The sequence below is a fragment of the Galeopterus variegatus genome, unplaced genomic scaffold (genome assembly GCF_000696425.1).
Source record: "Galeopterus variegatus unplaced genomic scaffold, G_variegatus-3.0.2 Scaffold5363, whole genome shotgun sequence".
Lineage (NCBI taxonomy): Eukaryota > Metazoa > Chordata > Mammalia > Dermoptera > Cynocephalidae > Galeopterus > Galeopterus variegatus.
In genome coordinates, this window is record NW_007731474.1 from 5,779 (window position 1) to 21,163 (window position 15,385).

The following is a 15,385-nucleotide window of genomic DNA, read 5'->3' on the forward strand; positions in this document are numbered from 1 at the left end:
CATGATGTAATGGCCAGATTCATACTGGCAGCCTACCCATTTCCAGAAATTGCTTTGGTACCCTGCATCCCAGACCCAATTCTCCCCATCCTCGCTCCCCCTCCCCCTTTCCCCACCACTCCACTTTGTAGCCCAAGGAACATTCTCTCCCTCTGTAAGACCAACGCACTACTGTGTTCTTTCTGTGGGAGCTAAGAGAGAAAGAAGGATGGAAAGAAAGACCAAAGTAGTGCAGTGGTCATATCTCTTTCATAACTGTAATCCCAAACAATCCAGCAAGCCTGTGCTTCTTCCTACCTCCTTTTCCACTTACAGGGTCATTATTAGTTACCAGGTGGCCAGCTGATCAAGCTCGTGGTTCTTGATCCTGCCCTCCCCTCCCAACCCTAACACTTCACAAGCTCCTTTTGTTCATAGCGTGGAGCTGGGGAGGAGAATTTTCTTTCAAGAATAGAGTTGAATTGTTTTGATTCAGTTTAATATTAAATCTTAAAATGATTATGTATCGAGCACCTACTTTGTAAAAAACACTCTTCCGGGAGGAAGGGCGTAACTCTGAATAGGAAAGGGAAAGACTTAGCTTTGTGGATCTTGCATTCCACCAGAGATTCTTCCTATTTACCTATCGATCTATCTATGTATCCATCATCTATCCAATTTATCTATCAAGTAATTTTTCAAATTAATAAGAAAATAAAGCCACACAAAAAAATAGAGATGGCAGAGATAAAGTGAGGAATTTTTTAAGTTTTTAAAAATCCAGGCTCTTTTATTTTTCTCTGCACCAAAAGACATTTCCAGGTGTGTCATGCTAAGTTTTATCTATGAACCTCCTAGCCAAAAAAGGACACTTCAAAAATATTCAACTGTGAAATCATAGGAACAATGAATCCAGGCCAAGAAAGTTTACTTTATGCTTGTTTTCTCTTTAGAAGCTCTTATTTAGAAGCTTATACTCAGGGAATGTCAAGCAATCACTGTTAATCCATATAACCTCTTTGCAAATTTACTTTTTTTCTCTAATTCCCCAAATCTGAACATGCTCCCACATCATGAACATCCAGCCATTAAGAATATGCCTTTCCATGCCATCTTCTATTTATTTACCAATGTATAAATCTTCAAATATATGTATTATTGCTTTAAAAATTTTTTTAATTAAATAATTAATTTTAACATGATTGTACATATTGCTTTAAGTATGTTTTTCAATTTACATCAGTAATTCTGTGTCGTGTATCTCATTGTGTCCTTTTCTCTCTCCACACATTTGTTTTGAGATCTATCCATGTTCTGGTTAGATAATTTTAACCCCTTCTGTTATATGCATGCAACACACCTGACTTCATCTGTGTCCCTGAGTGCCCTATAATGCTTTGCTACTATGAACAACATTGACTCAGATATTTCAACCAACAAAGTGCTTCAGAATTATTCATCCAAACCTTAAGAAAGGTAACAGTAGATAGGCCCTTTTAAATAGCAGTTTAAGGAAAGTCCCTTTATTTATTCATTTGTTCTTTCAATAATTTCATGTCTATTTTCCAGCTGCCCAGTTATTCATCTGTAAATAGGGGATACTAATATATAGTCCATAGTTTTTTTGTGAGGTTTTCATGATATAATGTGTTTAAACACTTAGAACAGTTACAAGTGCAGAGTAAATATTTGACACCACTATTTTCTACCCGTCATCTTTATTGCCAATGACGTTTCCCCCAACCAGGTATGTGAAGTTTTTCAACAAAACTTATTTTAATATTAAAGAACATTAGCCCTCACATTCTAATTGATTAATCTTAATATGAACATATAAAAATTTTTTTAGAAGGTATATTTGTCCATTCTTTGAATAATCAAAGAGCTACACAATAATTAAGTACTTACCTTGTACAGGGTAGTACCTTGTTTAATTATGACAACACACTTGTTCCCATTTTTTTCTGATGAAGAAAATGAGAAATAGAGACATAAAATAATTGGACAAATTCATGCAGCAAGTAAGTAGCAGAAGTAATATTCTAGCTCGGGATTGATTCTGAAGCTCAAACTTTAAACCACTGTGCTCACAGTGCTGTATATTTTCACAGTTTTGTGAAGCTATAAAAGCATATCTAGACTCAGTTTTCCTCACTCTGATAATTTTCTTTTTTAACACACACACACACACACACACACACAGAGACACACACACACTTTTTCTTAAATGTTTTCTGTTCCATATTAAGAACAGATCTTGGTTGTAAACTGAAAAGTCTATTTTTTTCTTTATTGAGAAAACTGTAGAATTTGAAAGTTCTAATATCCATGATTAACTGGTTAACAATAACAAGGAATTTGGTCTTAGATGACTGGGGCCTTTGTGCATTTATGGAGTTGTGGGTATAGCAGAGAAGGCACTGGACCTGGAAGCAGAAGTTGGGGTTTGCAATTAATCTCCCATTACCTGCTCACTGAGTGATCTTAGGTGTTTCAGGAAGAGGTTAATGAATCATGAATAAGTGCAGTTTGTAAAACATATATCAGCAAGATTAGTTATTTGTGAAATAATGCCTGGGAATGTGAAAGGAAGATTTGATGTAATCAAGTTAGGTTGGCAACTCCTAAGTCTAAACTATGCCGAGTAATTGGGAAAATGGAAGGAAGTTGTGGAAGTTCCAAAGGGAGCACCTGAATGTGTAATTCTAAAATCCTGGAGTGTGTCTGGGAAGGGAACTCATTTGGGTCTCTTTTGCTAAGCTTCCCATAACCTCTTGCTGGAAAACTATTTCACCAAAAGCTATGGGAAGATGACATCTCCTAGCCCAGCAATCAGAGGGTAGACATAAAATCCAAATATGGACTTAAATGTTCAATTCAAACCTGTGATTGACTGTGCTCGTGTGATTTTTATGAACTTCTGGGGAGTCTGAAATAAGTACCTGATTGAGGTGGATGGCTAGGTGGGCAGCTAAAGTGCTGGTGCTGACATTCCTTATACCTTCTCTCCTTTTCCAGTTTAAAACAGTCAATTGCCCTCCTGAACCACTCCTCCACATTGGTTCTAACAATCAAAGAGGTATCAGTCAAAGCTGACCTTTCTTAAGCCGGGAACAGAAACAGAAATTTTGCACATCCTCACTCAAAAGTGGGAGCTAAACAAACAACCAAAAATCAAACAACTAAAAGAAAGAGACAACAATCACAATAATTCATTCAGCTTTCAAAAGGAGAGAACAGAACTGGGACCACCAGAGGTCAGAAAAGGGAAGGAGGAGTGGTGTTGGTGAAAAATTGGTAAAGGGCCACAAAAAATGACTACATTGTGTACACTGAATGTACTAATTCCATTATTTGAGCATCACATGTTGCACACAGGTATTGATATGCAATGCTGTTCCCCACAGATATGTGCAATGAATTATATTTCAATAAAAAATACAAAAGAAAGTGGTGGAACAATAAAATGAAAAAAAATCAAGCATTTTAGAAATCATAATAAAAACCTATAGAAATATATATTTTAAAGAGCTGACCTTTCTGATATTGTAGTCAGTGGTAAGCAAGAAGAGATGAAAGGAGGACAGAGCAGACAGAGAGATCAATTTAGATGGTAAAGAGATGGAGCACTTTCCTGACACTACCTCACGTCCCTGCCTCTGTCCCACCCTTTGATTCTCAGCATTATTCTGCTTTTCCCTGCTTCCCACCAGAGACGGCAGAGATGGCCAGACTCACTGTGGCAGGAACTGCCTTGTTTGGAGAAGCCCCATTAGCTTCTTGTGTTTCAGCTCTGCTCTCCCTGCCTCCTCCAGGTATTTGCTGGGTTCAGGGAGCTGTGGTGTGCTCATTCCACCCTCAGCCCTCTGGAGAGTTTGCTTTGTGACCTCTCTAGGTACAGAAGTCACAATGGGTGTCAGAATTGAGAGGAGCTGCCCTGAAGGGGCCTCCTTCTGGAGATAGAGGCTATTTTCAGAGCTGTTCAAACTTACCATAACATCTTAAGGGCATGCTTTCCTTTCCTCAACTGAGGGTAATCAAAGGAACATGTGTGTGTGTGTGTGTGTGTGTGTGTGTGTGTGTGTGTGTGTGTGTGTGTGTGTGCTCGTGTGTGTTTGGTGAATACAGGGTGTTGCAGTTTGGGTTCTCTGGAAACCAGGTTTGAGATGGAGATTAACATGCAGAAAGTTCATTGCCGAGTTCTCTTGGCATCAGCAGCTGTGGAAGGGAGGGAAAGTAAAGAGAACAGGTCAGGTGGAGAAGTTAAACTGTGATACAGTCCTTACTGTACTGGGAGCTCTGCAGTTAGGATGTCAAGAGAGATGGCTGTTTATACCACCATGTTGATCGCTGGGTGTGGATTTCCCCCAGAAGGAGGCATGCTCTTTGGTGAAGCAGTTTATTTCAGCTGAGGAAATTCTCAAGGGAAGCAGAGGACTATCTTTCAAGACAACTCTGAATGAGCCCCAGTGTAGTCATCACCCATTTTGTGCCCACACTTATAACCCGAGATGATCCTACTGTAAACCATGCTCAGACTTTCCCCTCTTTGTCAGCAGATTCTAGGATATATTCTATTCAGCCATAGCTTTATATCCTCTGTCCTAGATTACTGAATTCCTAAAAATGATACTGATGTTGCGGGCCTCCTGCATCTTTGCAGTGTTTATCTCCTACCCGAAGGAGTGCTTCCATCTTGCTAAGGCTCCAACTTGCCAGCACCTTCTGGTTATCTGGTCAAATTTTTATGAGGTCATTTATATGCTGGGCCAGTGTGATGTTGTGGGGATGTCCAGCTGTTCTGGATCTTTTCAAAATATATTATGACAGAATTCAAAAGAGTTAACAGAGCCTTTTCCAAAACTATCAACATATATTTTTTACATTCAAAATGTGTGCAAACTCTTTCTCTTCCTTTTATGTGATGGGAGTGGAAAAGAATGAATTCACCAGATCAATAGCTGCAAACCACATACCTAGGGCCATGGTAGTCTTCTGTAGCAAATATGCCACATCTCTCAGATTGGCTGTGATTGAGGCTACTCCTTACTTGAGATTGCAGTTCACTGTCATCTTCCAGGATGTTTTCTGTGGGGACTCGACTATAGAATTAAGGAGGGAGATGCTTTCTCTGACATTCTATCTGGGATATAATTTCTTATTTATTACCTGACTTAGGGATGAGTAGATCCCATAGGTCAGACAATCAATGTTGCTGTTGTACAAACTGCCAAACATATATTCCTATTAGCATATTTGGAGTATAGTGAAATGACCACAGAGTGTATCTAGATTAAGCACACCCACTGTGTATCAGACTTCATCCAATGCTCTGTTTAATACCTTGTATGTATAAGCTTTGTCCTTAACAATGGGACTATAATGACACTTTCCACAGTGCCAAGCTACCCAGGCAAATGTCCATAGCTGCCTCCAGGAAAAGATAGGGGGAATCATTACATGTACACCTTTTGTAGTTTTGCATAGTTCTTTTTTCTTAGACATTAGCTTTTCCATCAGTTAGTGGGTTCTAGATCTGAAACCTGGGCAAGAGATTGAAACATTTTATTAGGTTGGCTGCACTCAGCCGCCTCATAATTCACCTTGATTTCTTTTGCCTGTAGAGATGTTACAGTATCCGTATTGGTTGCTAACCTGTTCTTACCTAGGCACTCTATGTCCATAATTCTCTGTGAGTGAGTATTCTTTGGATGCCACTGTAACCTTCCCACTTGTGATGGTTAATTTAATGTGCCAACTTGGCGAGGCTATAATATTCAGTTATATAATCCAATACATTAGAGTAGTGCTGCAGAGATATTTTGTAGATGTAGTTTTAAAAATTTTTTTTTTCTCTCCTAAAAATTCTTGGGCAAGTGAAGTATTACTCCGCATAGGCTCTCTATTCTGCCCTACAGTCAAAGCCAGCTAAATACTGTAGAGTGTAGATGTAGTTTTAATATACAAGCAGTTGAGTTAAAGTAAAGGAGATTATCCTCAATAATGTGAGTGGTTCTAATCTGATCAGTTCAAGGTCTTCGGAATAAGGCTAAAATTGAGGTTTCCTGGAAAGAAGAAATTTTGTCTCAAGACAACAGCATCAACTCCTGTCTGAGTTTCTACCCTACCAGTCTACCCTATGGAGTTTGGACTTGTCAGCCCCCACAGTTTCATTCTTTTGCATGAGAAAATTTTTAAACTCTCCCTTTTGCCATACTTTTTCCTACATATATATGTACACACATGTATATAAATGTATATATACATATATGTGTATATATAAGTGTTTATATGTGTGTGTATGTGTGTAAGGAGTTATCTATATACATATGTACCTAAAAGATTCTTACATCTTATCTTTGCCCCACTGGTTGTTCAGGAGCATGTTGTGTAATTTCTGTGTACTTGGAGTTTCCAATGTTTTGTTGTTATCTATTTCTCATTTTATTTCAGTGTGGTCTGAAAGGATACTTAAAAATAATTGAAATTTTAAAAATGCCTTTGAGACTTGATTTGTGGCTTAATGTGGTCTATCCTGGAGAATGATCCACATGCTGATGAGAAGAATGTATATTGTGCAACTATTGAATGAAATGTTCAGTAAATATCTGTTAAGTCCATTTGGTCTATAGTGCAGCTTAAATCCAATGTTATGTTGTTGATCATTTTGTCTAAACGGTCTATCCAGTTCTGACAGATGTGTGTTAAAGTTCACAATTACTATTGTATGGGAGATTTAACTCTCCCTTTAGGTCCAATAACATTTGCTTTGTATATCTGAGTGCTCTGATGTTGGGTGCATGAATTGTTATACCTTCTTTCTGAATTGATCCCTTTATCATCATGCAATGATCTTCTTTTTCTCTTTTCGTAATTTTTGGTTTATTGTCTCTTTCATCCAATGTCAGTGTAGCTACTCCAGCTCGTTTTTATTTTCATTCGAGTGAAATGCCTTCTTCTACCTCTTCACTATCAGTCTTTGTGTGTCTTTACAGGTGAAGAGAGTTTCTTGTAGGCAGCATACAGTTGGATCTAGTTTTTTATCCATTCAGTCAGTCTATATCTTTAAAATGAGGAATTCAGTTCATTTATATCCAGAGGATTTTTTTTTAGCTTATTCCTTCCTCCAAACTGTACTTATTCTTTATGACCTTTACCTGACCAGTCACTCCCCAACCCCCTCCCTTCATCACCCCCCCAACATCTCTAACATTCTTAGGTTTCTTCTCTCCTTCTGAAAGTTCAATGTATTGTTGTGGTCTTTTCATTCTTTGTTTTTCTTGCTTTCTTCATATTTCCTTCCTTCCTTCCTTCCTTCCTTCCTTCCTTCCTTCCTTCCTTCCTTCCTTCTTCCCTACATTCCTTCCTTTCTTTCATTTTTAGCACCCCGTTATGAGTGAAGACATGCAGTATTTCTCTTTCTGTACCTGGGTTGTTTCACTCAGCATAATCATCTCCAGGCTCATCCAGGTTGCTGCAAATGGCAGAATTTCATTCTTTTTTATGGCTGAGTAGTACTCCCTTGTGTATATTTACCACATTTTCCTTATCCAGTCATCCATCAATGGACATTTAGGTTTCTTCCACAATTTGGCTATTGTAAATAGAGCTGCAATGAACATAGAAGTGCAGGTATCCCTTTGAAATGATGATTCCATTCCTTTGGATATATACCCAGTGGGGGAATTACTGGATCACATGGTAGTTCTACCTGTAGTTGTTTGAGAAACCTCGATACTATTTTCCGTAATGACTGTACTGATTTATAATTCCACTAACACTGTAGAACAGTTCCCCTTTCCCTTCAACCTTACCAGCATTTGTTATTCTCAATGTTTGTAATAATGGCCAGTCTCAGTGGGATGAGATAATATCTCAATTTGAATAAGAATTGCATTTCTCTGATGATTAGTGATGCTGAACATTTTTTCAAGTACCTGTTGGCCATTTGTATGTCTTCCTCTGAAAAATATCTACTCACCTCCTTTGCTCATTTTTTAAATTGGATTATTTGTTTTTTTCAATGTGTGGTTGTTTGGGCTTCTTATATATTCTGGATATTAATCCCTTGTTAGATATATAGTTTGCAAATATTTTCACCCATTCTGTAGGTTGTCTTTCTGCTCTGTTGATTGTTTCCTTTGCTGTGTAGAAGCTTTTTATTTTGATGCAATCTTTTTTTTTTTTTTTTTTTTTCCCTTGTTAGATATATAGTTTGCAAATATTTTCACCCATTCTGTAGGTTGTCTTTCTGCTCTGTTGATTGTTTCCTTTGCTGTGTAGAAGCTTTTTATTTTGATGCAATCTTTTTTTTTTTTTTTTTTTTGGGGCTTTGCTTCTGGGACCTTTTTCATAAAGTCTTTGACCAGTCCTACTCCTTCTAGTTTTTCCCCTTTGTTTTCTTTTAGTAATTTTATACTTTGGGTACTTATGTTTAAGTCTTTAATCCATTTTGAACTGATTTGATATAGGTGAGTGGTATATGTCCAGTTTCATTCTTTTGCATATGGATGTCCAATTTTCCCAGCACCATTTATTGCAGAGGCAGTTTTTTCCCCAATGTATGTTCTTGCTGTCTTTGTCAAACATCAGTTGGCTGTAAGTATTTGCGTTGATTCCTGGATTGTCCATTCTATTCCATTGGTCTGAATGTCTGTTTTTATGACATTTGTGTTAGGCTATGTGTTAGAATTTGAAGTCAGGGAGCATTATGACTCTAACTTTTTATTTATTTATTTTATTTATTTATTTATTATTTTTCAGGTTTCCTTTGGCAATGTGGGGTCTTTTGTTTTTCCATAGGACTGTTAGAATTGTTTCCTTCTTTGACCCATTGGTTTCTCAGGAGGATGATGCTGAATTTCTACATATTTGTGAATTTTCCAAAATTTCTTCTGTTATTAATTTCTAGCCTCACATAATTGTGTTTGGATAAAACACTTCATATGATTTCAATACTCTTAAATTTGTTTTGACATCTTTAGTAGTAGCCTAACATGTAATCTATCCTGGAGAATGTTCCATGAACTTTCGAGGAGAATGTGTATTCTGCTGCTGTTAGATGAAATGTTGTGTATATATCTGTTAAGCCCATTTGTCCTAAAGTGTAGTTCAAGTTCAATGCTTTCTTATTTATTTTCTCTCAGTGATCAGCCTATGCTGAGGGTGGGGTGTTGAAGTCCTCTACTAATATTACACTGCAATCTCCCTCTCTCTTCAGATTTATTAATGTTTGCTTTATATATTTAGGTGCTCTGATGTTGGGTGCATATATGTAAAATTGTTATATCCTCTTGAAAAATTGATCACCTTATAATTATATAATGACCTTCATCTCTGTGAAGTTTTTGACTCCAAGTCTATATTATTTGATACAGTATAAGTATAGCTGCCCCTGTTCTTCTTTGGGTACCATTTGCATGCACTTTGTTTGTCCCCTCACTTTCACTCTATTTGTGTTCTTAAAAGTGAAGTGAGTATTTTGTTGGCAGGACACAGTGGGGCCTTGTTTTTAACCTACTCAGCCACTCTATGTCTTTTGATTGTTGAATTTAATCAATTTAATTTAAGATAATTTTTGATAGGTAAGGACTTACACTTACTGTTTTGTTAGTGGTTTTCTTGTTGCTTTGTAGATTCTTTGTTTCTTTCTTCCTCTTTTGCAGCCTTCCTTTGTTATCATATACTTTTCCCTAGTGGTATGTGTTGTTTCCCTATTTTTAATGAACTGTGTGTCTACTGTAGGTTTTTGCTTTGTATTCACCATATGACTTACATTAAAAACTTATAACAGGATATTTTAAGCTGATAACATCAAGTTCAATAACAACAACTTGAACTGCATACAAATGCCCTAAACTTTTCTCTCCCGTATCAAATGTCTTTAATGTTACAATTTCCATTTTTATATCATATATCTCTTAGCAGTAATTTTTGAAGTACCCTGGTGGAATATTATTCAACCTGACAAAGGAGATATTTCCATTTGTGACAACATGAATGAATATGGAGGGCATTATGGTAAGTGAAATGAGCCAGTCACAGAACAAAAAATACTCCATGATTTCTCTTATATGTGGAATCTAAATAAACATCAAATACATGGAAACAGAAAGAAGAATGATGGCTACAAGAAAGGGGTGTGGGGAGCAGGAATTGGGGGATATAGGTCAAAGGGTAAAAATCCACAGTTGGATGCAATGAATAAACCTAGAGATCCATGTAGAGCATGAGGAATATAGTTAATAATATTGCACTGTATACTTGAAATTTGCTAAGAGAGTAGACATCAGATTCTCTTAACAAAAAAAGTATGTGAGATAAACACGTTAACTAGCTGAATTTAGCCATTCCACAATGTACATGTATTTCAAAACAGCATGTTGTACATCATATTTTTATATATATGTTAATTATTTAAGTAAAAATAAGCAGGTAAAGTAACTATGTGAAATGATGGATATGTTGATTGGTCTTAACTGTAGTAATTATTTCATTATGTATATGTATATCAAACCATCATATTGTACACACTGAACATGTATAATAAAAATAAAAACACATTTATATGAGATGCTTCTAAGACAGCTACTCCCATGCCACCTTGAGAACAGGGTTATCTCATACAATGCATGTGGTGACCACACTGTAATGCATGTAGTAGGGAGTTAAAAGACACATGTGTGGAAGATATTTTCAAGAGTGATACTTAGAAAAAAAAAAAAAGGAAGAAAAGACCACTCATCTTTTGCCTGGTTCTCTTGGGTTCCTCAACTTTGTAACTGTGAGTCACCTTTGGAGAATTCCAATTATCAAGAGGCCAACATGCTGCAAGGAAGCCGGGGCCACATGGAGAATGCACAGGTAGGTGCTTTGTCTAAAGGCCCCAACTGATGCCCAACCAACACCCAGCATCCACTGTCAGATGAGTGTGATGATGCCTCCAGATTATTCCAGCCTCAGCCATCAAGTATCACCTGATCTTCAATTCTTCCAGCTGAGGCTCCAGACATTGTGGATCAGAGGCAGACTGTGCCTTTTCTGAGTTCCTGACCCACAGAATTCATGACCATTATAAATTGTTGCTTAAAAGAAAAAATGAAATACCATAATAAAACGCTGAACTTCCAGAAGGAGAGAACAGACCTATAGTTACCAGAGGTGTAAGACGGGGGGTCGGGGGCAGGAAGAATAGGGGGTAATTGGGTAAAGGGCACCAAAAGTAATTATGATTTGTGCTGATGAACATGCTAATAATACTGATTTCATCATCACATATTGGACACAAATACTGATAGTCAACTCTGTAGCCCATAAATGTGTACAAATGAAAATAATAAAAATTATTTTTAAAATGATCGTTTAATGCTATTAATTCGGGGGTTGGTGTGTTGCACAGTAATAGCAACTAGGACAATTATTAGGGTGATAGTTTTTGTTGCTGTTGCCTGGTCAGTGTGGGGATCTGAACTTTTGACTTGGTGTTAAAACACTGCACTCTAACCAACTGAGCAACCCACCAGCCCTAAGATGCAAGTTTTGCTTGGTAAACTGATTAGAAGATTAGTCCCTTAGGCCAATTGGTTTTCAGAAAAGTGGCTAAGATTAGTGCTTTTGCATAAAGAATTTCATTTAACTCCCACAATAAACCATGAGCAAGATACTATAACTACCCACAAAAGAGCTGAGGAAACAGAACCTCATAGAACTTAAGGCCTTTGCTAAGGGCAACCAGTGAGTAACGGACAGAGCTGTTACCGGTCTCAGATCACTCTGTGTTTATTGCCCTGGCGGTCAATCTTGCCACTCTCCTACCTCCTGAACAAGCCTCAGACCCTGTCCTGCAGAGTAACTCAGGGAAGTGAGGAGACCCGCAAGCTCTCAGGTGGCAGTGGAATGTGTGCTCAAAAAGAGACAGGTCAGTGGTGTGGGAGTTTGCAAGGGTCAGGCTTTACTCTGGGCCATTCTGTGATGTGTGGAGAAGCCAACTCCATGCTGTGGTTACGTCAGAAGGCCAGGTGAGTATGGCCACTGCTGCTTTTCATAACATCAACATCAACATCAGGCATACCTTCTCCTGTGACTCCTGAGGCTCAGCCCCTCTAGTTCCTTCACAATTCCCTCCCCTGGGGAAAGCAGGAAATTGGACAATTAGTCCCTGCTGGCTCCTTCCCTAGCCAGAAGTTTGGGGTTATTTTCCCCTGGGTATTAATCTTCCTGGTGAATGGAGATCTTGCCAATATTTCTGCTGCTTGAAAACAGGCATAAACATATGAAAGATCCTTAGGCCAGGGGAACTTCTTCTGATCCTTGGATACTGGTTTTCCTGAACACAAAGTGAGGTCTCAGAAAAGAGTCTTGACCTGAAAGTATCTAAGCTCACCAAAGATTATCACAGGTCAGAGAAAGATGGGAGTCATCACTTGGCACTGGATGTGTGTGTGTATGTGAGAATATGTATGCGTGTGCATGTGTGTTTTTGCTGTTGTTTGTATTACCCAGTATATTAAGTATGCAATGGACTTGCACACCCACTCTCTTCATGTAGGAAGAGGATAGATTGATTATGCCGGGCTAGATTAATTTCTTCTTGGTAAGGTGTGCATGTGAGTATGTGTGTATCTATGTGCATGTGCTGTTTAGGGTTATGTTAGTGTGTTGTGTTTCACTACAAGACTGCATGTGAATTGAGTGAATATAACATGTGCTTTTTCATGCGGATGACTAGGTGTAATGTTTAACTGTGTTGTGTTGTATATGATAATGTTTTATCATTTGTGTATAAATTTTTAGTGTGAAAGTTACACAAACCCTGACTGTTTTTATCTAGAATGAATATAGGTCAGAGAGATTTATGCCACTGTGCATGTGTGTGTGACTACATGAATTTTTTGGTATAATTCACATTCTCACTATTTTAATCAGGAATGGGTGTAGAAGAAAGGGAATTGAAATCATGATATGGCAATGTGTGTGTGTTTGTGTGTGCATTCTTACATGATTGAGAGACAGACTCACAGACACATTCTCCTTTTATATATTATCTCTTATTTCAGACACATACAGGCAGCTCCAAGCGGGGTCCTTTTGAAGCCAAGTTGGCAGTCAGTGCTCCTGTGATTTGAAGACTCCAGACTGCTGTGTGGATATTTTTCTTCACTGGCTCTCAAAAATGCCATATATCTATTCTTGGGAACATGGTAGAGATTAAGTGCTTAGGGTCTGGTGTCACACATGTCTTGGTTAAAATTTTTATTTTTGACTCTTCATGGCTTTATGAGCTTGGGCTTGACTTCTGTGAAGCTCAGCAGCCTCAAATGCAAAACGTGGTGAAAGTAGGGATTTACCCAATCTGTGGCATATCATGACATGTCATAAATGGGGGTTAGCATTATGAATATTGCTCAAGTGCAAGAGATTATCAGTGAAACTAGTCATTTTCTTTTTTCTTTTTTTTTCTTTTTTTTCCTTTTTGTCTTTTTTCATGTCCGGCAACGGATCACAACCCTCAGTGTCACGCCCGTACCGGACTAGGACCGGCAACGGGATCGCAACCCTCGGTGCTGCGCCCGCACCCTGCTCAGCCAGTGAGCGGGAACCGGTCTGTATGTGGGATCTGAACCCTTGGCGAGAGCGCCGCCGCGCTCCCAAGCGGCGCACTGTAGCAGTGCGCCACCGGGCCGGCCCGAAACTAGTCATTTTCTGACAGTCCAAAGCAGAGTGTTTTGTGCAAGGACAGAGGAAACAGGCTCATCCAAAGACCCTTCATGAAACTCCACCTCACAGCTTCCCTTCTCATCCCTGAGAGTTAGCCCCCCCCCACACACAGAATGTCAGGTCCAAGCAGGGAGGGGCCTGGAAATTTTATTTTCTTTTACAGTTGCGGTGCCAAAACTTGTTTCTGGAAATGGACAAATAAGTAAATATCGCTTTGGAGGAAATCGTGTTTGCATTCAAAATTTGACATGTTCTGTGACTAGAATGGGGCAGACTGAAGATTCGTTAAGCGAAATATGCAATCTGTCCGAATCTTGATAAACTCCTTGGAAAAAAAGCCCGTGGCTGTAATGCACACCTGGTGATGATAACCACCATATCTCAGGAGCTGATATTTCCTATTCCCTTCATCCCCAGCACAGAGAAAAGGAGCATGAGGAGGGAGAACCAGAGCAGCGTGTCCCAGTTCCTCCTCCTGGGACTCCCCATCCGGCCAGAGCAGCAGGGCGTGTTCTTCACCCTGTTCCTGGGCATGTACCTGACCACGGTGCTGGGGAACCTGCTCATCGTCCTGCTCATCAGGCTGGACTCTCGCCTCCACACCCCCATGTACTTCTTCCTCAGCCACTTGGCCTTTTGTGATGTCTCCTTTTCTTCTGTCACTGTCCCAAAGATGCTCATGAACATGCAGACTCAGCATCCATCCATCCCCTATGAGGCGTGCATTACTCAGATGTATTTTTTTATAAATTTTAGCTGTCTAGAAAATTTCCTTCTTGGAGTGATGGCATATGACAGGTATGTGGCCATTTGCAACCCACTCCACTACGTCATCATTATGAGGAAGGAACTATGTGTCATACTGGTGGCTGGGTCCTGGTTCTTCTCTTGTATACATGCTCTGTTGCACACCTTCCTCCTCTCCTACCTGTCCTTCTGTGCTGACAACACCATCCCCCACTTCTTCTGTGACATCACTGCCCTCCTGAAGCTGAGCTGCTCAGACACCTCCCTCAATGAGCTGGTCATCTTCACTGAGGCGGGAGTGTTAACTCTCCTGCCATTGAGTGCTATTTTGGGCTCTTATGTCTCTATTGGAGCCACCATCCTGAGGGTCCCCTCCATGAAGAGGATCTGCAAAGTTCTGTCCACCTGTGGCTCCCACCTCTTCGTGGTGCTTTTGTATTATGGAACTCTTGCAATTATTTACTTCTTTCATTCCTCAAACAATTCTAAAGTCAAGGATGCAATTGCTTCAGTTATGTATACAGTGGTGACCCCCATGTTAAACCCCTTCATCTACAGCCTGAGGAATAGAGACATGAGATTAGCTTTGGGGATTCTTTACAGAAAGGGGATTATATTTGCTGAGTGATAGCTCCCCACTCACGTTATTAATTCTTCTAGTGATGCTTCCACAGATGCTTCATGAATGGATGTGTTAGGTGTCTATGATAGATTGCAAAAATGGCCACAATACTTTGCATTTCTTCATTTCAACCATTGAGTTTATTTCTCCACCTCTTGAATCTGGCAAGTTTTGTGACTTTCTCTGACTAATCGATTTGGTGGAAGTGAAGTCGTGAGAGTTCTAAGCCTACTGTAAGTAGACTCTGTTGCTGCTGCTCTTGGAACCATGAGACCATCATGTGAGGAAGTCACACTGGGCTGCATAAATGTGGGAGGCCAC

At 39.2% G+C, this 15,385-nt stretch overlaps 1 protein-coding gene across 1 annotated transcript; it reads left to right on the forward strand.

Annotated features, from left to right (window-relative positions):
• The first annotated feature begins 14,128 nt into the window (after positions 1 to 14,128).
• Positions 14,129 to 15,070, forward strand: LOC103604720 (olfactory receptor 1J4-like). The gene has a single exon (XM_008589293.1). The coding sequence runs from the start codon at positions 14,129 to 14,131 to the stop codon at positions 15,068 to 15,070; it is 942 nt and encodes a 313-aa protein (XP_008587515.1).
• Positions 15,071 to 15,385: the final 315 nt, after the last annotated feature.

Bases quoted from the DNA above. Each gene is read 5' to 3' on its own strand.
- LOC103604720 (XM_008589293.1), top strand. From the start codon at position 14,129: ATGAGGAGGGAGAACCAGAGCAGCGTGTCCCAGTTCCTCCTCCTGGGA.